Consider the following 24394-nt stretch of genomic DNA (forward strand, 5'->3'; position numbering starts at 1 on the left):
CAATGCCCCTAAATGACTTTGGTCCACGCATTATGATGTTCCGCTTTAATTATTCACCCAAAAATGCCCCCATTGAAGATGTTTTTCGTTCGGTTAATGCAATACCCCAAGTTTTGTTGGTCGATGACCCATATGCCTGTATTTATGGTACGGTTTATATTGTTGATATGTCCCAAATAACTACAGGACACATTCTGCAATTAACCCCGCCCTTTGTAATGAAGGTAGTTACCTATTATGAGAATACACTGCCATTGAGGGTAAAGGCCATCTATTGTATAAATGTACACAAATTGGCGGAACAGCTATTGAAACTGATATTATCGTGTATGGGTGAGAAGTTGAGACGAAGGGTAAGTGGCACTTCGTATACATATAATAATATATTTTTAAATAAAAAAAATATTTTCCAGGTCTTTATTTGTGGTAAAAATTTCGACAGCATATATCAGGGCCTTCCGCCAAAATACTTCCCTCAGGATTATGGTGGTGAAAATGGAAGATTGGAGGAGTTGTGTGCCGATTTTAATAAGAAATGGGATGAATATCGTGAATATTTTCAGGATAATATTCATTACGGGACAGTTGAAAGTTTACGCACTGGAAAACCCATAGATTTTGATGGATTATTTGGTATGGGAGGTTCCTTTAGGAAATTGGATGTAGACTGAAAATAAAATAAAAATTACTTATAGTAACAATAGAAAGAAGAAAATAATATCAACTGAGTTCTTTCTTTTGGAGTACCCCATTTAATGGGCTTGGGTCAGTAAAGGGCGAAAGCCTACGTATCTTGGATAACCTGAACTAAATTACAGCAACTTTGTTTGAAAAATGCATTTATATGATAACTGGATGAATCCGGCCTCAACATAAGCCAAATTATCGTAAGTCTCCAAATAATTTCTGATACCTGGAAATCAGACCGATTTTATTTCTGCCGCCAGTTACAAAGAATCTTGAGGCGATACTCCAACCATGAAGATGAACAATTTTTAAGTTTTCTTGTTTATTTACTCTAAATGGCGCCCAACGTGATTGGTAAGCATTCATTTATCTTTAATCCAGCCTAGCTGAAGGAGGTTTTCTTCTAAGTAAGGTTTTCTATAAGAAATCTTCAATTCAGCCTGGCTGAATAAGGTTTTCTATAGCAAATCTTCTATTCAGCCTGGCTGAATAAGGTTTTCTATAGAAAATCTTCAATTCAGCCTGGCTGAATAAGGTTTTCTATAGAAAAACTTCCATTCAGCCAGGCTGAATAAATTTTTCTATAGAAAAACTTCCATTCAGCCAGGCTGAATAAATTTTTCTATAGAAAATCTTCAATTCAGCCTGGCTGAATAAGGTTTTCCATAGAAAATCTTCAATTCAGCCTGGCTGAATAAGGTTTTCCATAGAAAATCTTCAATTCAGCCTGGCTGAATAAGGTTTTCTATAGGAAATTTTCAATTCAGCCTGGCTGAATAAGGTTTTCTAGAGGAAATCTTCAATTCAGCCTGGCTGAATAAGGTTTTCTATAGGAAATCTTCAATTCAGCCTGGCTGAATAAGGTTTTCTATAGGAAATCTTCAATTCAGCCTGGCTGAATAAGGTTTTCTATAGGAAATCTTCAATTCAGCCTGGCTGAATAAGGTTTTCTATAGGAAATCTTCAATTCAGCCTGGCTGAATAAGGTTTTCTATAGGAAATCTTCAATTCAGCCGGGCTGAATAAGGTTTTCTATAGGAAATCTTCAATTCAGCCTGGCTGAATAAGGTTTTCTATAGAAAATCTTCAATTTAGCCTGGCTGAATAATGTTTTCTATAGGAAATCTTTAATACAGCCTGGCTGAATAAGGGTTTCTATGGGATATCTTCAATTCAACCCGTCTAAATATGGTTTCCTATAGATAGTCTTCAATGCAGCCCAGCTGAATAAGGTTTTCTGTAAGAAATCTCTTAAATCTGTCATAACACGTTAGATAATATACCAATTAAATTTATCTGTGACATTTGACTATCTATTACATGCTGTTTTGAATATATGCATATTTCTATTAATTAGTCATACACATTTAATTGCAGAAATTATTCTAATTTCTTGAAAGTTATTAACTTCTATACCATGTTGACAGTGCGCACGCAGTTTTCCGCAATACGACTCTATGAAAAAATTGTAATTATAATAATTATGGCAAAAGTTTTCTTGAAAAATTTTTCTATTTATTTATTGCCACACTTTGAGTGGACTTATAGCAGTTGCCTTTTTAACTTTCACCATCACCGACATGCTGCAGTTTATAGCTCTTAACGAGGATCTACAAAAGGTGGCCAATACGCAGTTGGGAGAGAAACCATCAAGGATAGCTGAGGATTTACTGGCCCTCCGAACATGGATTGAAACACAACCACATCTCAAAGCCAGAACGGATGATCAATTCCTAATACAATTTCTCAGAGGCTGTAAATACAGCCTGGAAAAGGCTAAACAAAAATTGGATATTTTCTTTGCGATGAGGACACAATGTGGGGAATTATTCAACGTTACAAATGTCGATGATATGGCATTTCGTAAATTTCATTATACAGGGTAAGTAAATCATACAGAAATCCATATTAAGCCAGGCTAAATTGAAGATTTTCTATAGAAAACCTTATTCAGCCTGAACCTTATTCCGGCTGAATTGAATATTACCTAATGGAAACCTTATTCAGCCAAGGTGAATTTAAGATTTCGTAGAGGAAACCTTATTCAGCCCAGCTGAATTTAAGATTTTCTATAGAAAACCTTGATCAGCTAGGCTGAATTGAAGATTTACTATAGAAAACCTTGATCAGCTAGGCTAAATTGAAGATTTTCTATAGAAAAGCTTATTCAGCCAGGCTGAATGGAAGATCTTCTATAGAAAAGCTTATTCAGCCAGGCTGAATTGAAGATTTTCTATAGAAAAGCTTATTCAGCCAGGCTGAATTGAAGATTTTCTATAGAAAAGATTATTCAGCCAGTCTGAATTGAAGATTTTCTATAGAAAAGCTTATTCAGCCAGGCTGAATTGAAGATTTTATATAGAAAAGCTTATTCAGCCAGGCTGAATTGAAGATTTTCTATAGAAAAGCTTATTCAGCCAGGCTGAATAGAAGAGTTTCTATAGAAAAGCTTATTCAGCCAGGCCGAATAGAAGATTTTCTATAGAAAAGCTTATTCAGCCAGGCTGAATTGAAGATTTTCATTAGAAAAGCTTATTCAGACAGGCTGAATTGAAGATTTTCTATAGAAAAGCTTATTCAGCCAGGCTGAATTGAAGATTTTCTATAGAAAAGCTTATTCAGCCAGGCTGAATTGAAGATTTTCTATAGAAAAGCTTATTCAGCCGGGCTGAATTGAAGATTTTCTATAGAAAAGCTTATTCAGCCAGGCTGAATTGAAGATTTTCTATAGAAAAGCTTATTCAGCCAGGCTGTATTGAAGATTTCCTAAGGAAACCTTAATTCAGCCAGGCTGTATTGAAGATTTTCTATAGAAAAGCTTATTCAGCCAGGCTGAATTGAAGATTTTCTATAGAAAAGCTTATTCAGCCAGGCTGAATTGAAGATTTTCTATAGAAAAGCTTATTCAGCCAGGCTGAATTGACGATTTTCTAAAGAAAAGCTAATTCAGTTTGAGTAAGTCTTATTCAGCCAGACTAAATTAAAGGTTCCCTATAGAGATATGAATAATTTATTTAATTTTTTAGAACACTTCTTTTCCTGCCGATACCCTTAAACGACAATGGCCCTCGGATAATTTTCTATCGTTGTAATTATGCTGCTCAGGATTTCACTGTGGAACTGGTTACTCAATTTATAACAGCATTGCATGAACTAGCAATGATATCAGATCCTTATGCTTGTGTTAATGGGATATCCTATGTCCTTGACCTGTCGAAGCTAACGCTACAGCATGCAATGCTACTAACACCCATGTATCTCAAAAAGATTGTACAATTTTTTGAAAATACATTGCCAATGCGTGTCAATTCGCTAACGGTCATAAATTTATCACCGGCCGCGGACCACCTGCAAAAGATAATATTTTCATGTTTTCCGGAGAAAATAAGGAAGAGGGTATGAACCAATTATAAAGTAGGAAGGACAATATATACTAATTGGTGTTTCCTCCATTTAGATCTTCATTTGTGGCCGTAATTTTGATGATGTATCCTCGCATATACCGCGTAAATACTTTCCTCAAGAATATGGTGGAGAAAATGGTTCTTTGGCCCAACTTGTTGAGGAAAATAACAAAATGTGGGATAAGTATCGTAACTATTTTAAGGGCAATGCGGATTATGGTACCAATGAACGTTTACGTTTTGGCAAACAGTTGAACTTTGGAGATAATTTGGGTATGACCGGTGGGTCGTTTAGGAAACTTGATGTGGACTGAATACATGCAGTTTATATTTAATAGATGATATACCAAACATATCGTAGTAATTTTTATATATTATTATACAGTAAAATATTACAATGTGGTATATTTTTTTTTTTAAATAAATGCATATGACCTAACTTATTTATATTTTTTATTATCTAAGGTAAAATTTCCTATAAAACCAAATTCAGCTAAATTGAATATTTTTTATAAAAACCCTTATGTAGCCAGCCGGAATTGAAAAATTTCTATGGAAAACCTTTTTCAGCCAGCCCGAATTGAAGCATTTCTATGGAAAACCCTTTTCAGCCAGCCGCAATTGAAGAATTCCTAAAGAAACCCTTATTCAGCCATACTGAATTGAAGATTTCCTATATAGAAAACCTTATTCAGCCAGGCTGAATTGAAGATTTCCTATAGAAAACCTTATTCAGCCAGGCTGAATTAAAGATTTCCTATAGAAAACCTTATTCAGCCAGGCTGAATTAAAGATTTCCTATAGAAAACCTTATTCAGCCAGGCTGAATTGAAGATTTCCTATAGAAAACCTTATTCAGCCAGGCTGAATTGAAGATTTCCTATAGAAAACCTTATTCAGCCAGGCTGAATTGAAGATTTCCTATAGAAAACCTTATTCAGCCAGGCTGAATTGAAAATTTCCTATAGAAAACCTTATTCAGCCAGGCTGAATTGAAGATTTCCTATAGAAAACCTTATTCAGCCAGGCTGAATTGAAGATTTCCTATAGAAAACCTTATTCAGCCAGGCTGAATTGAAGATTTCCTATAGAAAACCTTATTCAGCCAGGCTGAATTGAAGATTTCCTATAGAAAACCTTATTCAGCCAGGCTGAATTGAAGATTTCCTATAGAAAACCTTATTCAGCTAGGCTGAATTGAAGATTTCCTATAGAAAACCTTATTCAGCCAGGATGAATTGAAGATTTCCTACAGAAAACCTTATTCAGCCAGTCTGAATTGAAGATTTCCAATAGAAAACCTTATTCAGCCAGTCTGAATTGAAGATTTCCTACAGAAAACCCTATTCAGCCTGGCTGAATTGAAGATTTCCTAAAGAAAACCTAATTCAGCCAGGCTAAATTAAAGATTTCCTATAGAAAACCTAATTCAGCCAGGCTAAATTGAAGATTTCCTATAGAAAACCTTATTCAGCCAAGCTGAATTGAAGATTTCCTATAAAAAACCTAATTCAGCCAGGCTGAATTGAAGATTTCCTATAGAAAACCTTATTCAGCCAGGCTGAATTGAAGATTTCCTATAGAAAATCTTATTCAGCCAGGCTGAATTGAAAAATTCCTATGGGAAACCTTATTCAACCGGGCTGAATTAAAAATTTCCTATGGGAAGACTTATTCCGCAAGCCTGAGTTAATAATTTCCTATGGGAAACATTACTCAGCCAGGCTGAATATGGCTTTCGCGCCATGTGTTGGTCCTTAAAAAAATATATTTTTTAAAAGTATTTTTAATTTACATAAATTTGAAACTAATTAACAAAACTTAATCTACTTCAATTTTCCGAAACGAACCACCAGCACCAAATTGCACCTCATCACCACAAATCGGTTCACCCATAAAAAACTTCTCATTGAAATCAAAACATGAATTCATTTCGAAAAATTCCCGATATTTTTCCCACATGTTGATGTGATCTGCGCGTAACTCCTCCAGACTACCATTTTCACCACCATAATCCCGAGGTAAATATTTGAGAGGCAAACTTTCGGGTAATGAACTCAAATCTTTGCCACAAACAATCATCTGTAAATAAAAAATTAACGAATTTAATTTCGTCGGGAAAATAATTTATCTGCTGGTCTTACCTTCTTTTTCAAAGCTTCCGGCATAATGGATAAGCCCATTTTCAAAATTTGTTCAGCATAGGGTTTGAGATTTATCAAATAAATAGCTCGCAGGCGCATTGCTAAAGCCTTCTCCTTAAGGCTTATGAGAAATTTCAATAGGGTTATAGTCAGTCCTGCCAGATGGTCCTTTTGTAGCTTTGTAAAATCCATAATATAAACGAGACCACACACCCCAGCATGGGGATCATCAAAGGCCAGTACTTCATGTAAGGCACACATGAGTTGTACATAATTTTCAATATTATAATTGGTGGTGATGGGGTATACAAATCGCTCCAAGATAATGCGGGGGCCATTACCATACAAGGGAATGGGAAGAGGTAGAAGGGATCTAAAACCGATGTTTAGAATTAATATTTGAAAATTATCGATAATTTATAAATTGAACTTACCCCGCACTAACCATTTCCCGAAAAATTTTATCATCGATATTCGTAAGACGAAACATTTTCGGAAATTTGGTCTTTATCAGACATGTATAGGTTAGTTTTTGTTTGGCCTTTTCCAAACTATATTTGGAGCCTCTCAGAAATTGTATTAAATATTGATCATCGGTGCGAGTTTTTATATGCGGCTGCAGTTCTATCCATCGTCGGAAATCTTCCAAATATTGATCAATTCTTGATGGCACCTCCCCCAATTCCTCGATGGCGACTTTTTGTAATTCCTCAGGTAGGGATTTGATTTCGGGCATTTTGTATCATCACAATATTCACTTGACTGTGCGGGTATCTCGAAAACAATAACAAATATTGGAATATTGTATTTCAATTTAAGTACAAATAAATAAAGCTTAAGTTGTAATGACGAAGACATGTGAAATTATTTTATGAATCGGTTTTAAACAGTGGTGGTCATGAGTATAGCATACCTAGCATACATATCAAGTGAATTCTTTTGGGAAACTTCACCTATGGATACCCTCCACCATAGAAATACTTGCAGTTACGTGAAATTAAAATATGGGAAACATACCAAACAGTGGACCTATAACGACATTTCTACCAACCGATTATGTAAACCATAATACAAATTTCTAAAATTTTTAGACCCCATGTTTCTTTGGACCAAATCCGTTTCAACAAATTTAGATTTCATCCAAACTTTGCCCATCTTACTATTTCTTCCAAACTTAGTTCAAGTTCGAAGATGGGAAATATCGGTCCACTTTTTCTGGTATCTCCCAAACAGGGGCTAGGTCTAAATGCGGGTTATAGTTCACATATAGTTTATTATCGAACCATACGTTCTAGTTTGTTATCTCGATATCCTCCGCAGGTGAAAAGAAAACATCAGAGTCTTAGAACCAAACCCAAAACACGAAACAAATCAGATAAAGATTTTTAATATAAATAAAAATGGGGTTATATGGGGAATACCCCAAAAAGGGGGCGAATATTAATAGTTGGTGGAGAGATTTGTTACCATATACGACTACAAAATACCAAATTGCTGCGAATTCGGTTGAAAATCGCGCTCAAGAACCTCAAATACTGAAAATTGGGGGTACCCTTATATGGGGGCTACCCGAAAAATTTACCTATGTTCATAATTTTTTCGTGGAGGATTTGAAACCTATTAAGAACTCCAAATACTAAATTACAGCCAATTCGGTGGAAAAATACAATCAAAACTCCCAAAATACTGAAAATTAGGAGGTACCATTATAATGGGGCTACCCGAAAAAATAGACCTATATATAATTTTTTGTGGAGACATTTAGTACCCAATAAGAACTCAATGTACAATATTTCAGTGAATTCTGTTGTAACACGCGCTTAAGAACCTCAAAATACCGAAAATTGTGGGTAAACCTTATATGGGAGCTATGACTAAACGTGGACCGATATATCTTATCTTCGAACTTGACCTGTCTGCAGACAAAAGACAACCCTATGCAAAATGTCAGCACCCTATCTGAATTCCTTCAGAAGATAGCGTGATTACAACAGACGGACAGGCGGACGGACAGACTGACGGACAGGGCTAGATCGTCTTAAAATTTTACCCTGATCAAGAATATATATACTTTATAGGGTTGGAAATGAATATTTCGATGAGTAACAAACGAAATGACAAAATTAATATACCCTCCATACTATGGTGGAGGGTATAAAAAGGGGGTTATATGAGGACTAACCCTAAAAGGGGGCGAATATTAACCATTTTTGGTAGGGAGATTTAATAACATATACGACTACAAAATACCAAATTACAGCGAATTCGGTTGAAGCCCGCGTTCAAAAAACCCAAAATACCGATAATTGGAGGGTAGCCTTATATGGGGGCTACCCGAAAAAATAGACCTATATATAATGTGGAGAGATTTGTCACCTATTAATAACTCAAAATACAAATTTACAGCCAATTCGGTGAAAAAATCCTGTCAAAACCCCACAAAAACTAGAAATTGGTTGGTACCCTTATATGGGGGCTACCAGAAATAGTGGACCTATATTTATAATTTTTAGTGGAGGATTTTGGTACCCAATAAGAACCCAGCGAATTCTGTTGAAAATTTTAAACGGCATAAAAATTTGGTTGAAATCGGTTAGGATGTATATTCTCATATATAATTTATTACTTGACCTTTTTCATATTTTTATTTTTCATCCAATTGGATTCAAAATTAGTATTATCGTGTTCCAAGGCTCAACTATACCAGGTCATACTAGTAAATTATTACATACCCAAATTGATATAGAGTATCTTCAGCCACGTACGACTTTGACCCGTTTTAAAAATCGTCAATATTTTGATCACAACTGTAAATGAGTAAATAAATGAATACAATAAATTTTGTATACAATATTTGTTTCAAAATGAAATGTAAATTTTTCCACTTAGTTACAGGTTTCAATGAAAGGTGTTAATTTGCGTATAAACTGAATATTGTGACCCTTAAACGTAGATTTAAATGTGTTGTCATTAAAAAATAACACATGATCGTCAAATCAAATAATGTCTTCATATACAAAATGTGTATATATATATATATATTATTTTAGGAAAATATTTAGAACCATGTTCTAATTTTTTTGGCAACATTAGTTCTCCCATCATACTATCACATAATAATTTTGAAAAAAATGTCTTATACATATATATAAATATTTATACATATTGTAAAAATTTTGTATAATGTTGCAAACGAAATGTAAATCCCAAAACTCCTTTTCTAATAATATTACAGGTCAAAACTTTATTACAAAACCTCTCAAAAACCATTTATTTTCAAGACATTGACTCATTCCATTGTAGCCCAACATCAACAAAACTGTGTAAACATATTTGTTTTTACACTATAATAAAAAATAAATTGAATTACAATTAAATTAAATGATTAAAAATAAATAATAAATAACATTATAAAATAATAACAAAAATCTATATGTTTATAAATTAGTCAGAGTGTATTGACCCAGTGTACATTTTTGCGGTTTTTCAAAATTAATTATAAAACAAAAAACAAAATAAATTTTATGGAAAGGTTAGTATATTTCCGATAAATTTTTAAAAGTCTATAACAAAAAACATTTCGCATCTTCAAAGGAATACTGGTAGGTAAACCGGTTGAGATTTGTTTTGACCGGAACTGCTCTAAAATGCAATAAATTATTAATTGTTTTGTTGATGTAATTTATTATGTCATTTAAGGTGCTTCAAAAATATATCAGTTCTTCCAGAAGATTTTATATAAATAGTAGATTTTCCGGTGAACAGAATAGGAAGATTTTCAATTTATTAAGGGGGTCAAAATTTTTGTTGACATAATTCGAATCTACACTGATTAAGGAATGTCTCTACAAAATTTCAAGTGAAAATCTCAAGAACTCTTGAAGATATATCCGATTTATTGTGTCCGCATCAAGTGACGGCTGAAGGGCTTCTCAAACTTTAAACGCGTTTTTCTCTAAACATTTTTTTGCGATGGGCGGGCACGATAACTCAAAAACTAATAATCCAATCGGTTCCAAATTTTGCAACGTTTCTCTGGGAGTGTATAGCTCTCGTATGAACTAGGATAAAGCCAATCGGTGAAGATCTTCCTTATTTTTTAACTTGGTTTTTGGTCAAAAATCGGCGATTTACCAAAAATATTTTTTCAAAGGTCCACCATTTTGTTAATTTTAGAGCGAAGTCAATAATCCTAGTTCATACGAGAGCCAGACATGTACTCTTTCTAACACCGTTGGAATTTTCGGATTCCGATGTTCCAGTGAGGAGTTATCATGCCCGCCATCAAAAATAAGGTCTTTTCTTTAATTACAAAAAACAACAACAAAACAATAACAAAATGTTGTTGTAAATTATTTTTCTTCTCTTTTAAATCTTCAATTGTATATGTGTAAAGTTACAAACCTTAACAAGCATTGGTATTGATTTACCAGCCCATTGAAAATCTTGAAAAAATAAAATCGAGAATGGGGGGGTTCCCTTAAAGGACTTTTATCGTGATATACAAATTATTACCTCTATCCAGCTTGTCTCCCTGGATGACCTTATTAATAGGCATTGTTCTAAAATGATTATTTCGAGGAGTTACAAACGGAATGAAGGTTGTTTTAAATCGTCGAGATCAACCAGGAACTTATTTACCACTGTAATTTTGCATTCACAACCAATAGTGAGTTGAAAATTTGATAAATGTCTGTGGTGAATTTGCTACGTTTAGTACATAATATTGGTGCTTATTCAATTCAACAACCAAAAAAGTTAAACTTCCAAGTGGGATCACATTCCATGATCTAATTTTACAAAAAAATATTCAAAGAAAAACAGTAAGTGAAGATAAAGGTGAAGGAAATGTCAGTAAGCAATATTGTATGTTAAACAGACAGACGTAGTAATTTTAGTGTACTATTGATATAAGACCGATTTAAAAAGGCAGTTTAAACATTTCATAAGTTGGCCTATTCTATTAAAATACATATTTTGCGTATCTGTGTGTATTGTTTTAAATACTATGCCAAATAAATTAAAATTAAATTGAAATTAAGATAAAATGAAAACCATTTTTACAGCATTCATTTGGAAGAAATTACTATGTTATGGATGAAACAAAGCAATTCATGATATTCCCTAATCTGGAAAGAAAACCGACCTTTTCATTATTTATCTCGTTCTTAGTTATGTGTTAAAAATTTCAAATGAAAAGAATAACCTGTTGCGTATTTTGTATTTGACAGAAGAAGTATATTAATTTTGTCATTCCGTTTGTAACTCATCGAAATATTCATTTCCGACCCTATAAAGTATATATATTATTGATCAGGGTAAAATTCTAAGACGATCTAGCCATGTCCGTCCGTCTGTCCGTCCATCCGTCCGTCTGTTGTAATCACGCTATCTTCTAAAGGAATTGAGATAGGGTGCTGAAATTTTGCATAGGGTTGTCTTTTGTCTGCAGGCAGGTCAAGTTCAAAGATGGGATACATCGGTCCACGTTTAGGCATAGCTCCCATATAAGGGTACCCCCTAATTTTCGGTATTTTGAGGTTCCTGGGCGTGTTTTTCAACCTAATTCGCTGAAATTTGGTACTTTAAGCTCTTATTGGTAAGCAAATCTCGCTACTAAAAATTATAAAAATAGGTCAATTTTTTCTGGTACCCCCCATATAAAAGTACCCTCCAATTTTCGGTATTTTAGGGTTATTGAGCGCGGTTTTCAACCGAATTCGCTGAAATGTGGTACATGGGGTTCTTATTGGGTACCAAACTTCCCCACTAAAAATTTTAAATATAGGTCCACTTTTTCTGGTAGCCCCCATATAAGGGAACCTCCCAATTTCCAGTTTTTTGGGTGTTTGACCGGATTTTTTCACCGAATTGGCTGTAATTTAGTATTTTGAGGCCTTAATAGCTTTCAAATCTTCCCACAAAAATTATGAATATAGGTCCTTTTTTTCGGATAGCCCCCATATAAGGTTACCTCCCAATTTCCAGGTGTTGGGGTGTTTGACCGGATTTGTTCGCCGAATTGGCTGTAATTTAGTATTTTGAGTCCTTAATAGCTACCAAATATCCCCACAAAAAAATTATGAATATAGGTCCATTTTTTCGGATAGCCCCCATATAAGGGTACCTCCCAATTTCCAGTTTTTGAGGTGTTTGACCGGATTTTTCGCCGAATTGGCTGTAATTTAGTCTTTTGAGTCCTTAATAGCTACCAAATCTCCCCACAAAAAATTATGAATATAGGTCCATTTTTTCGGATAGCCCCCATATAAGGGTAACCCCCATTTTCGGTATTTTGGGGTTCTTGAGCGCGTTTTTTAACCGAATTTGCTGCAATTTGGTATTTTGTAGTCGTATATGGTAACAAATCTCTCTACCAAAAATTTTTATTATTCGTCCCCTGTTTAGGGTAGTCTCCATATAACCCCCTTTTTATATTAAAATAGTTATCTGATTTTTTCCGCGTTTTGAGTTTGGTTCTAAGACTCTGTTGTAATCATTTCACCTGCGGAGGATAGCGAGATAAAAAAATAGAACGTAAGGTTCGATAATGAACTATAGCCGCATTTAGACCCTGTCCCTGTGTGGAGGTTTCAGAAGGAATGGGCCGATATTCCCCATCTTCGAATTTGAATTATCAATTATAAATTTCTGAAATTTGTATTATGGTTTACATAATCCGTTTTTAGACATGTCGGTATAGGTCCATTTTTTGGTATGTTCCCTATATTTTCATTTATAGTACTTGTCAGTATATCTATGGTGGAGGGTATCCAAAGTTCGGCCGGGCCGAACGTAACACTTTTTCACTTGTTGATATTCATCCTAAGTTATCCTACCTTGTATCATTTTAACATTCTGTTTGGAGTTTAGAAACCTTAACATCTAATTTGGGAATTAAAATTAATACTCAAATTTTATATATTTAAAATCGGGTTGAATCTGTAAGAGAGGCAAGAAAGGGATTCAGAATGGTTTCTATTTGCCTTTTACTAGCTTCAGGAGGTTATTTATACATTCAGGAGGTCTTTTATAGACAGAAGACCTTTTGAAGGTTTTCATAAATGCGATTTGTACTTTCATAAGACGGGTGAACATTAATTTGTTTATGTTTATTCTATCTAAATAGACGTTTTGAAAGTTTACGTCGGGAGGATACCTAAAATAAGAGGGAAACTCAATATTCCCCTTTTTCAAGAAATTTTAAACAAGTAAAAAAGTGTCAATGGGTGTTGCTGACAAATGCATACCCCCAAGGATATCTTACCTTACGCTGGCTTTATTGTTCGAATTATATAAGATATATGTTTTTATATAAAATAGTTGGCCATATGTGGAGAGGTGCCAAAAGAGGTTGCTCTATAGAAATTATGTTTGAACGTTTGTGGGGAGGTATCAGAAGGAGTGGATCGATGGGTACCATTTTTGGACATGATTTAGGTTTGGTAAAAGTATTACGATTTGCAATATTTGGTTCAAATCGAATATTCCATTCTTTTGTTATCGAATTAACAAATTTTGACACTTTGTCCCATATTAAATCGGTAAAATGGAATGTCCCATTCGTTTAATATTGAATTTATAAAAATTGAATATGTTGATCCTTTGTGGGCGAGGTACAAGTTCGATTCATATCAGATAGTCCGTTTGCATGATATTACAAAATTATTTTTCAGTAAAATTTTGAACATTTTGTGTGGAAGGTACAAGACGGAGTGGACCGATCGCTACCTTCGAATTTGATTTAAGTTTGAAAGAAATATTACGATGTGCAAATGATGGAGGAACACAGTTATCGTGCTTCGACTGTTATCGTGATATCACTTGCCAGCAAGCTAGACGGGCGGACGGACATTTGTAAATCGACTCCAAATTGTCTGAAGCGGCCCAAAGAAACATGGTGCCTCCAAATGTTCACACATTATTCATTTGTAATCGTAATTTGTGTCAAATTGTTTGTATTTAATTTTTAAATAAGCGTTTTAATTGCACAAAAAAAAAAACATGTATGCGAAGATCATTGGCATTTAGACCGTGAAAATAACCAGTTAACAAAAAACGCATGTTCGTTATGAGTTATTAGTTCAAAGGTTATAATAATCCGTAATAAGATGCACTCGGCAAAAAATATATTTGGAATAAATACCAAACTAGTTTTCAGGCGACACCTAAACATAGTGGCACAGTCTACTATTTACTGACATTAATAGTATTTAGATATTTAAATATATATATATATATACATAGACAATGCACACCAGTCATGGAGTAATTATACCCTACACAACTATGTTGACTGGGTATTATAGCTTTGTGCAGCCCCAAGAGTTTGTAACGCCGCGAAATATTGGTCCTATACCCACCTTTAAGTATACCGATCGTCATATCTCGACTAGACATGTGTGTCCGTCCGTCCGTCTGTCCATTATATTTTGTAAACACGATACAGGCCACAGTTATGGACCAGTCTTCACGAAATTGCATGTAGGATGGGTTCTACCCAATGAAGACCCCTATTGTTTTTGGTAAAGATCGGTTAATATCTAGGGGATGAAATGGACCAAAACTTAATTTTTATCGTTTTTTTCTGGTCGCTCTAGAGGCCGCAATTATGACCCAAACATAGAGAAGGGGATCGGACCAACGAATAAGCATGCATGTTTTGATAGGGATCGGTCAATATTTAGCGGGTCAAATGGACCCTGACTTTTGTGTGAAAAATTACAAAATTTTTATTCTATAGCGTATAGATTCACACCTGCACAACACAATGGAAGGGAATCTGGACAAGTAATTAGAAGGGCTGTACAGAACATTAGTAATAATTGTCGGCCTCTAGTTGGTCCAGATGATTCAAAAATCGCGAAATATTGTCCAAGCTCCGAATATAAATCCACAGAAAGTTCGTTTTTCGTGGAATTTATGTAGGGTATCATATGGTCGGCCCCGTCCGACTATACTGCTCCGCTCACTGGTTTTTTAAATATTTTAAAAAAATTGAAGTAGCTGCATATTTTTAGAAAGTTTCTAATAACAACACATTTTGAAATCAATGCATCTCCAAAACAATCTCCAAATATTTTATAATTACTTTAATGCATTTTATGTTAAATTTATTATTATTTAAAAAAACTAAAAAATTAAAATACGCAACACAGTGCCAATTAATACATTTGCATTGAATTATCATTAAAACGGAACGTCAAACAATTTACGAAGTGAATTGAAGTTCGACAAAGAAGTTTATTCAGTTCAAAAGTAACCGCCAACAACGTAAGAATGAAAAATTGCATTTTATCGTTAACTGAAGAATTACAAAAAATTGCCAATGAAGAATTGGGTGAGGTGCCATCAAGAATCCCCGAAGATTTGGCAGCCCTGCGCTTGTGGTTACAACACCAGCCACATTTAAAATATCGTGATGATGATCAATTCCTTTTACAATTCTTGCGGGGCTGTAAATATAGTATGGAGAAAGCCAAAACAAAATTGGATTTATTTTATTCACTGAAATCGAAATATCCTGAAATGTTAAATCTCTGTAATGTCGATGATCCAAAATTTCGTGAAGTTTGTAAATTGGGGTGAGATTTTTTGGAATATTTATTAAAATTATTTTTCTAATAAAATTGTTCATTAGCACCTTTTTAACTTTACCCAATCCGGTGAATGGCATTGGTCCCCGCATTGTTGTGGGTCGCTATTGCTATCCCACAAATAAATATGCCGTGGAGGACATATTTCAACCCGCCTGTGCTCTACATGAAATATTATTGGCCCAAGACCCTTTTGCCTGCATTTGTGGCATTATTTATATTGTGGATTTTAAAGAAGCCACTGCCAGTCATTTTCTTCAAATGACACCGAATTTTTGCATGAAACTTGTTTCATTTCTAGAGAAGTCAATGCCGTTGCGTATTAAATCGGTGTATTATATTAACACATCGGGGGCAGCTCAGCAGTTTTTTAAGATTCTATTTCCATTCTTTTCTCAGAAGCTAAGGGAAAGGGTAAGTAGACCTTAAGGGTAAAACAATTGGTATGTTCCCGAACCTTCAAGAATGTAAATTTTTTTACTACAACATTTTTTTCCTTTATGATATCGAAGAAAATTGTAAAAATTAGTAGATTACTTCCATAAGGGAACAGACAAAATATTTATTATTTTTTGTTATCATTTTTCAAGGTGCATGTTATGGGTGCTGATTTATCGGAAATGATAAAGGATCTTACTGTTGAATGTTTACCCAAAGATTATGGCGGAAATTTGCCCAGTTTGGAGAATTTAACTGTGGAGTTTAACAAGAATTGGGACAGTTGTCGCGAGTTTTTCAAAGAAAATGCCAACTGTGGTACCGATGAATCTCTACGTCCTGGCAAGCCTCTCGATATTGATGGCCTGTTTGGTGTTGGTGGTTCTTTCAGGCAACTTATTGTTGATTAAAATTATTATTATGAAAATGAAATCTCTAAAATTAGTGTATAATTAAAATGGTTTTCAAATGGCAAAATCTTTATTAGGATTCATTAAGCGCTGGTCCAAAGAATTTGATGATCCTTACGTTACAAACTTAAGTTCGACCAACACTAGAGTATGGTTGTATTTTATGGAGTACCTCCTACAAGTGTTATTCTGATAAAATAGAATCTGTAAAAACTGAATTTCTTTTGTTTGCTTTGCGGGGTCTACAATGGGACCCATCTGTAAGGCTCCCCCCATATGAAAGTCGCTTAATGTTAATAGATTTGCCTACCCTTGAAAGAAGACGCTGCTAAGGGCGATTTTTATAATAAAATTGATACGTGGCTTAATCGATTCCTCTAATTTATTAAGTGAAATAAATTTCAATATACCATCCCGTATTACCCGTAAATTTATCCCAATAAATTTACCGCTCGTAAGATCTAATTATGAAGCTAGAAGTCCAATGCGAACTTTGTGTGAAATATTTAACAATATATATAGTAACTTATCACTGACCGAACCATTAGATATAATAAAAAAATTACTATTGGGTATGTAGCAGAGTGCCAGATGTGTATTTTTTTGTAGTCCTTTAATTATATATGTGTATACTTATAGTAGTCTTTGTCGGCTGATAAAATATGTAGCCGGTAATCCCACCATTTACTAACCCCTCCATAGTCCGGACTATGGGGTTTCGCGTTCTCTTCGATATATGGAGGTCGCCCCCACGGTCGGCTGGGGCGGGTGTGAGTGGAGTGGGACCGAACGAAAAAATGGTGTATATTGTTGTTAAACTCAGTAACAATATTCAAAATTGTTGAATACAAAGTACAGATCCATTTAACATATTATATTTTCAATTTCAAAATATATTCATCAATATTTTTTTTCCAGTTGTGAATTAAATGTCATCATTTAAATTATGTTTCTTATCCCAAGAGAGCGATTCCTAAGTAAATAATATTTTTATTTTACAATACATTTTTGATGGTAAAATCGATTTCAATGGATGCAAAATAATATTTCCGTTATTCAATTATAACTTGTTTTGTATTTATTTATCTAAAATACAATTTCTATTTGTTATCAGTATTAAAAACTAGTTTTGAATTTAATGGCTACGTATGTATCAAAATCGGTAGAAACATTGTTGTTGATACGGAATAAAAAAATAAGTGTTGATTGAATTATTTTCATTTAAGGGGACCCCCCCATTCTCGGTTTCAAAAAATTTAATTTTATATTTTGATTCAATTCGAACCTACACTAATTCAAGAATTCTCAAGTGAAAATCTCAAAATTTTTTGAAGATATAGCCGATTAATTGTACTAGCATCAAGTGACGGCAAGTGGGCTTCTCAAACTTAAAACGCATTTTTATCCAAACATCGTTTTTGCGAATGGCGGGCACGATGACTCAAAAACTAATAATCCGATCGATTCCAAATTTTTGGACGTTCCTCTGTGATCGTATAGCTAGTTATGAACTAGAATAAAGCCAATCGGCGAAGATCTTCCTTATTTTTTAACTTAGGCGGTTTTCAAAACAAAAAATTTAAATTTCCGCCAGTTTTGATAATTGTTGTGCGAAGTCAGTTCATACGAGAGCCAGACATGTACTCCTTCTAACACCGTTGGAATTTTCGGATTCCAATGTTTCAGTGAGGAGTTATCACAACAACAAAACAATAACATTTTTTTTGTAAATTATTTTTTTTTCTCTTTTACATCTTCAAATATATGTGTGCAAAGCATATACAAGTCGCCAAGACGTTATTCAAGCCTTTTACAAGAGGTAGATAATTTATCTACGTCATTTTAACACTTATATAAATTACTTACTTTATATAAAAACGCAGATATTTTATCTAGGCCCTTTAGAGGTCCTAAATAATTTACCTTTGTCATTTATAAGAAGCAGATACATCATCAACATAATTCTGAAGAAGTGGATGCTTTATATATCCCATTAGAAGTATGTATAGATAGATAGGTGGCAAAAAATAGAAGACTCGTGTATCGGCGTTTTGAAAGTTTAGGTCGGGAGGTAACGTAAAAAGGTGATAAAGGGCATTATTTAGTATTAAACCCGACCTTATTGCGACTAGAAGGATGGTAGAAAGGACAAAAATATTCTCCATCTAATTTTAGCATAAGTCACCGAAAAAAAGAAATCGGTATATATAATATATATGCCGAATATATAGACGTCAATCTAGACAAAACAAGTAAAAAAGCGTTAAGTTCGGCCGGACCGAACTTTGGATACCCTCCACCATAGAAATACTGACAAATTTTTGAAATGAAAACATAGGGAACATACATATAACGACAATTCTTCCAATCGATTGTTGTAAACCAAATAGAAAATTCAGCAATTTCAATGGGGGTTTTCCTAAAATCTCAAAACCATAAAATGTTGACATATTATTAACGCATGGTACGGTGAAACATGTGTATAAAATCCTGAAAATACTCCAATTTAGAGGACAATATTATATAAAGCATACGAAAGCGGGACCTATATTGACAACATTGTGTAGGAATTAGCAACTACTTGGTGTTTTCATTATATAACGGGTTATGCATAATTAAGGGCCGATATAGTTCAAGTCAATCACGCTACATATTAAATAAGTAGGATGTTTTATATAGGACCTGGTCCTAAATTCAGGTCGACACAGTTCATTCTCAAACCTCACGTTTTAGTTTTTATATCGATATCCTCCGAGAGAAAAATGATTACAACATATGGCTAAATCGACTAAATCGTTTAAGAATTCCATACTATGTGGGGTATGAACTGAAAATTTCGCCTACCGAATATCCCCTCTATAATATTGGAATACATCTATATGGGATAACCCTAACACACGGAAGGTGACTACCCCTAAAAGGGGGGGGGGGGAATATTAATAATTTTTGGTAGGGAGATTTGTTACCATATACGACTACAAAATACCAAATTACATTGAATTCGGTTGAAAAACGCGATCAAGAACCCCAAAATACCGATAATTGAGGGTACCCTTATATGGGGGCTATCGGAAAAAATGGACCTATATTTATAATTTTTAGTGGAGAGATTTGCTACCCAATAAGAACTCAAAGTACTGAATAACAGCCAATTCGGTGGAAAAATGCGATCAAAACACCCAAAAAACTGAAAATTGGTGGTACCGTTATATGGGGGCTATCAGAAAAATTGGACCTATAATCATAAATTTTAGTTTAGATATTTGACACCAAATAAGAACGAAATTTACCAAATTTCAGCGAATTCGGTTGAAAAAGGCGCTCAAGAACCCCAAAATACCGAAAATTGGGGGTACCCTTATATGGGGGCTATGCGAAAAAAAATGGACCTATATTTATAATTTTTAGTAGGAAGATTTGCTACCCAATATGAACTCAAAGTACCAAATTTCAGCGAATTTGGTTGAAAAAGGCGCTCAAGATCCTCAAAATACAGAAAATTGGGGGGTACCCTTGTATGGGAGCTATTCGAAAAAATGAACCTATATTTATAATTTTTGGTGGGGAGATTTGCTACCCAATAAGAACTCAATGTACCAAATTTCAGCGAATTCGATTGAAAAACGCGCTCAAGGACCTCAAAATACCGAAAATTTGGAGGTACCCTTATATGGGAGCTATGCCTAAACGTGGACCGATGTAGCCCATCTTCGAACTTGACCTGCCTGACAAAAGACGACTCTATGCAAAATTTTGGCGATCTATCTCAATTCGTTTAGAAGCTAGAGTGATTACAACAGACAGACAGACGGACATGCTTAAATCGTCTTAGAATTTTACGCTGATCAAGAATATATACTTTATAGGGTCGGAAATAATTATTTCGATGCGTTACAAACGGAAAAACAAAACTAATATACCCTCCATACTATGGTGGAGGGTATAAAAAAAGTAGGAAAGTAGTAAAGTCGGACTGGGCCGACTATATGATACCCTTCACCACTTTGTGTATATTCTACATATGTATCCGAAAAGACGTCGCCTTTTCGAAGGAATTTTGACATGAAATTGAACGAACTTAAATATGTGAGCTATATCTCACATATATGGGAGCTATATCTAAATCTGAACAGATTTTCACGAAACTTAGCACACATCATTCTAGATCTAATTCAGTAGGTCATACCAAATTTCGTGAAATCTAAAGATATATAGAGACTTTGGTAGACCATTTACCTAAAATCGGGCGAAACTATATATGGGAGCTATATCTAAATCTGAACAGATTTTCACGAAACTTAGCACACGTCGTTCTAGACCTAATTCAGGAGGCTATATCTAAATCTTAACCGATTTTCACGAAACTTGGCACACATCTTTCGAGGCTCAATTCAGTTCGCTATGCCAAATTTCGTGCAAATCGAAAGATTTTCAGGGACTAAAGTCCGTAAATCGGACAAAAATATATATGAGAGCTATATCTAAATCTGAACCGATTTTCCCAATTTCAATAGGTTCGTCCTTGGGCCAAATAAATGAGCTGTACCAAATTTCAGGCATATCGGATTATAAATGCGACCTGCACTTTGTTTACAATTTAACATCAACAGACGGACGGACATGCATACATCGACTCAGAAAGTGATTCTATGCATATTCTCAAAAGGTCTATCTCGATTCCTATATATATATAATTTTATATATAACGCTGAAGTCAATCTTGACAAGCAATAAGAAGGGTTGTACTGAATATTAGTGATATTCGGAAAATATTTCAGTGTATGGAAGATGTGCTGCTGACCTCTAATCGGGCCAGAGGGTGCAAATGTCACAAAATATTTCCCAGGCTCGGAATAAACTTTCTTAGAAAGTTAGAACTCCTTCGTAGTTGGGTAGGGTATCGTATGGTCGGTCCCGTCCGACTATACTGCTCCGTTCACTGGTTTTTGACTACCTCTCTTCGTCATACCCCATGATTGCAGACGCCTGATTAATTATTATGTGATATTTAAGCTTGTTATTTATTCGAATACTTAAATACAATGTTTAATAATTGACCATTTGCAAACCAGTTCAGTATATGTTAGCTATGCAGTTACTAAAATAAGAAATATATACCAAGCTGTAATTAAGTGAGTCAGGTCAAAGTATTTTCAGTTGTGAGAAAAAATAAGCTGTAATAACAAGTGTAAAAGGTAGACAACACGAAAAAACAGCGGTGTCATTCGTGGATCTTTCGGTTAATCCACTTCAATTTTCCTAAATGAACCACCCATTCCAAACAGATTATCCTCGTCAGCATCGAAAGCATTGCCCTGACGCAATGTTTCATCCGTACCATATTTGGCATTCTCTTTAAAATATTCTCTGTACTCATCAAATTTGGCGTCCAGAGATTGAATATGTTCCTCCATTGTGCCATTTTCTCCGCCATAATATTTGGGTAAATATTTCAAGGGTATGTGCTGCTTCAATTCATCCAATGAACCACAGAGAAAAATCTGCAGAGAAAAATTTATTAATTTTGATTTTTTGTTTGTATTTTATCCCGACTTACCCTCTTACGAAGTTTCTCCGAAAATAGTGGTAAAAACATTTTCAAAAAATTATTTGCTGTCGATGGTATATTGACTAAATACAAAGCCTTGATACGCATTGGCAGGGATTTTTCCAAATAGGTGACCATAATTTTCAATAATGGAAAATTGACATGAAGAAAATGGGTCATTGTTGCTTTAGCCATGTCCAAAATGAAGGCTGTGCCACAAATACAAGCATAAGGATCATCAATCATTAGATAATCATATATGGCAACACCGGGATGGAATAATTCAACGGGAGTAAATTCCAGAGGATTGTAGCTAAAGTGATACATTAATATGCGGCAACCCGTTTCATTCAAGGGTACCGGTAGGGTAGTAAAGCAGCTGGAATTTTTTAAATAATTTTTTTTTAATGAAATAATTTTCACTGAAATCCAATTTTTCCCCTTACCCCAATCGAGCGGTTTCCCGGAATCTCTCATTATCCACATCATAGATACCCAGTTTATCGGGAAATTTCGTTCGTATCGTATAGTAACGTTCAATTTTCTCCTTAGCCCTTTCCAGACTATATTTACAGCCACGCAGAAATTGTATTAAAAATTGATCATCTGTACGAGCTTTCAGATGTGGCTGTTGTTCAATCCATGATTTAAATGTTTGTAAATCTTCATCGATTCTGCCGGGCACTTCATGCAGTTGTTCTCTGGCAATTTTTTGCAATTCCGGTTTTAGTGGCTTAATCGTTGGCATGTTTGCACTTGAACTGTTTATTTGAAACTAACCTTCGGTATATTGGCCATATATGAGAATAGCTATATACAGGTATAAGAAAAAAAGTGAATCACGGTATTAAAAAACAGGTCGTTGATATTAAATTTTGAATTTCTTTCGTCTTTGTGTAGTGAATTGTATATTAGGGTGGATTTGAAAAATTAGCAATTGAAACATGATAATATATATTTAAATTTGTGGAAATAAACAAAACAAAGGAGATTTTTGGATAATAAACAAACAGGCAAATAAACAATGTTTGCGTGGAGAAGGGGATCGGGCCAAGGAATAAGCATGCCTGTTTTGATAAAGATCGGTCAATATTTAGCGGGTAAAATGGACCCTGACTTTTGTGTGAAAATGACAAAATTTGTATTCTATGGCGTATATACTTGCCCCTGAAGGCCTAGTTGGTAGTATGTTCAAGAGGAGTGGTTGACCTTTAAATTGATACCAATTATATTATTATATGGTTGTATGTACTCAGATGTGGGAGGTTCACTTAAATTTTTACAGGTGCTTACGTATCCAGACATTATTTAGTAACCCAAAACCACACTAAAGGGCGGAAATATAGCGCTGATCGCTTTGAAAATTTCCATGAGATTCCAATTATGGTCAAGGACAACGCCTATAATTTTCGGTGATGATCAGATAATAATTGTGGGATGAAGTGGACCAAAAACTTAACTTTTTGTGTTTTTTTTTCAGTCGATCTATAGGCCACTGTTGAGGGTCCAACATCACAACATAACCCACGGTAAAGAGAATTCGGACAAGTATAGCCCTCGTCTACTGAATATTAGTGATATTTGTTGACCTTTAGTTGGGTTTCAAGAGGGTGCAAATAACGCAAAGTTCGATTTTCGTGGAATATGTCAAAACAAAATTCTTGAAATAACCCAAATTTCTAAAATGTGGCGGTACCTTTATTTGGGAACTGTTCCAATATATCCAAATTTTAGTCGTCGGTATCAGTCGGTAATAAAATGGACTAGAAACGTTATTTTTGTATTTTTTTCTAGTCATCTGTTTTCTAGTGCTATAGATTATTGTCTTAGATTTTAACCTTGAATCGACTCACTGGAGGCGTCAATCGGTCCCTATTTCCAGACTATTTAAACCCACCTATATCAATATTATGACATGCATCACAGTGCGGTGTAGGGTGCAAATAGGAGACAAATAGGAGCTAGATTTAAATCGGCTCAAATTTAAATCCAGCTCCCATATAGGTTTTTGTTCGATTTTTTTTTTTTTTTTTTTTTGTAAATAGATCACCAATGCCCTTATATTTATTTCGAAATTGTGTATACTGTATTAAATTGATTCTAGAATGAGGTGAGGTGGTAAGTTTTATTGAAATAGGTTTAGATTTAGATATAGCTCCCATATATG

General features: G+C 34.5%; 5 protein-coding genes across 5 annotated transcripts; 3 read left to right on the forward strand and 2 right to left on the reverse strand.

Annotated features, from left to right (window-relative positions):
- The first annotated feature begins 32 nt into the window (after positions 1-32).
- LOC133327640 (clavesin-1-like) lies at positions 33-671 on the forward strand. The gene is made up of 2 exons (XM_061536163.1): positions 33-353; positions 414-671. Exons 1-2 carry the CDS (start codon positions 33-35, stop codon positions 669-671), a joined length of 579 nt encoding a protein of 192 aa, XP_061392147.1.
- A 1596-nt stretch (positions 672-2267) lies between these two features.
- LOC133327634 (clavesin-2-like) lies at positions 2268-4405 on the forward strand. Its single transcript, XM_061536156.1, has 3 exons — positions 2268-2569; positions 3714-4083; positions 4145-4405. Exons 1-3 carry the CDS (start codon positions 2268-2270, stop codon positions 4403-4405), a joined length of 933 nt encoding a protein of 310 aa, XP_061392140.1.
- Positions 4406-5912: 1507 nt separating this feature from the next.
- LOC133327635 (retinaldehyde-binding protein 1-like) lies at positions 5913-6971 on the reverse strand. Its single transcript, XM_061536158.1, has 3 exons — positions 6670-6971; positions 6236-6608; positions 5913-6173 (listed from the first exon to the last, which is right to left on the reverse strand). The coding sequence occupies exons 1-3, from the start codon at positions 6969-6971 to the stop codon at positions 5913-5915; spliced, it is 936 nt and encodes a 311-aa protein (XP_061392142.1).
- Positions 6972-15514: 8543 nt separating this feature from the next.
- LOC133327636 (alpha-tocopherol transfer protein-like) lies at positions 15515-16684 on the forward strand. The gene is made up of 3 exons (XM_061536159.1): positions 15515-15819; positions 15876-16245; positions 16422-16684. The coding sequence occupies exons 1-3, from the start codon at positions 15515-15517 to the stop codon at positions 16677-16679; spliced, it is 933 nt and encodes a 310-aa protein (XP_061392143.1). The 3' UTR covers positions 16680-16684.
- A 5235-nt stretch (positions 16685-21919) lies between these two features.
- On the reverse strand, positions 21920-22975 carry LOC133327637 (uncharacterized). Its single transcript, XM_061536160.1, has 3 exons — positions 22674-22975; positions 22237-22606; positions 21920-22180 (listed from the first exon to the last, which is right to left on the reverse strand). Exons 1-3 carry the CDS (start codon positions 22973-22975, stop codon positions 21920-21922), a joined length of 933 nt encoding a protein of 310 aa, XP_061392144.1.
- Between the last annotated feature and the right edge of the window lie 1419 nt (positions 22976-24394).

Source organism: Musca vetustissima, unplaced genomic scaffold, assembly GCF_032173495.1.
Source record: "Musca vetustissima isolate MV318-11 ecotype Yass unplaced genomic scaffold, APGP_CSIRO_Mvet_v1 utg266168, whole genome shotgun sequence".
NCBI classification, from domain to species: domain Eukaryota; kingdom Metazoa; phylum Arthropoda; class Insecta; order Diptera; family Muscidae; genus Musca; species Musca vetustissima.

Excerpts from the sequence above, each read along its gene's own strand:
- LOC133327640 (XM_061536163.1), top strand. The coding sequence starts at position 33 with ATGATGTTCCGCTTTAATTATTCACCCAAAAATGCCCCCATTGAAGAT. Across the intron at positions 354-413 it reads GTGAGAAGTTGAGACGAAGG|GTCTTTATTTGTGGTAAAAA; the intron begins GTAAGTGGCACT and ends AATATTTTCCAG.
- LOC133327634 (XM_061536156.1), top strand. The coding sequence starts at position 2,268 with ATGCTGCAGTTTATAGCTCTTAACGAGGATCTACAAAAGGTGGCCAAT. Across the intron at positions 2,570-3,713 it reads CGTAAATTTCATTATACAGG|AACACTTCTTTTCCTGCCGA; the intron begins GTAAGTAAATCA and ends TTAATTTTTTAG. Across the intron at positions 4,084-4,144 it reads CGGAGAAAATAAGGAAGAGG|ATCTTCATTTGTGGCCGTAA; the intron begins GTATGAACCAAT and ends TCCTCCATTTAG.
- LOC133327635 (XM_061536158.1), bottom strand. The coding sequence starts at position 6,971 with ATGCCCGAAATCAAATCCCTACCTGAGGAATTACAAAAAGTCGCCATC. Across the intron at positions 6,609-6,669 it reads CGGGAAATGGTTAGTGCGGG|ATCCCTTCTACCTCTTCCCA; the intron begins GTAAGTTCAATT and ends CATCGGTTTTAG. Across the intron at positions 6,174-6,235 it reads CGGAAGCTTTGAAAAAGAAG|ATGATTGTTTGTGGCAAAGA; the intron begins GTAAGACCAGCA and ends TTTTATTTACAG.
- LOC133327636 (XM_061536159.1), top strand. The coding sequence starts at position 15,515 with ATGAAAAATTGCATTTTATCGTTAACTGAAGAATTACAAAAAATTGCC. Across the intron at positions 15,820-15,875 it reads CGTGAAGTTTGTAAATTGGG|CACCTTTTTAACTTTACCCA; the intron begins GTGAGATTTTTT and ends ATTGTTCATTAG. Across the intron at positions 16,246-16,421 it reads CTCAGAAGCTAAGGGAAAGG|GTGCATGTTATGGGTGCTGA; the intron begins GTAAGTAGACCT and ends TCATTTTTCAAG.
- LOC133327637 (XM_061536160.1), bottom strand. The coding sequence starts at position 22,975 with ATGCCAACGATTAAGCCACTAAAACCGGAATTGCAAAAAATTGCCAGA. Across the intron at positions 22,607-22,673 it reads CGGGAAACCGCTCGATTGGG|CTGCTTTACTACCCTACCGG; the intron begins GTAAGGGGAAAA and ends AAAAAATTCCAG. Across the intron at positions 22,181-22,236 it reads CGGAGAAACTTCGTAAGAGG|ATTTTTCTCTGTGGTTCATT; the intron begins GTAAGTCGGGAT and ends TTTTCTCTGCAG.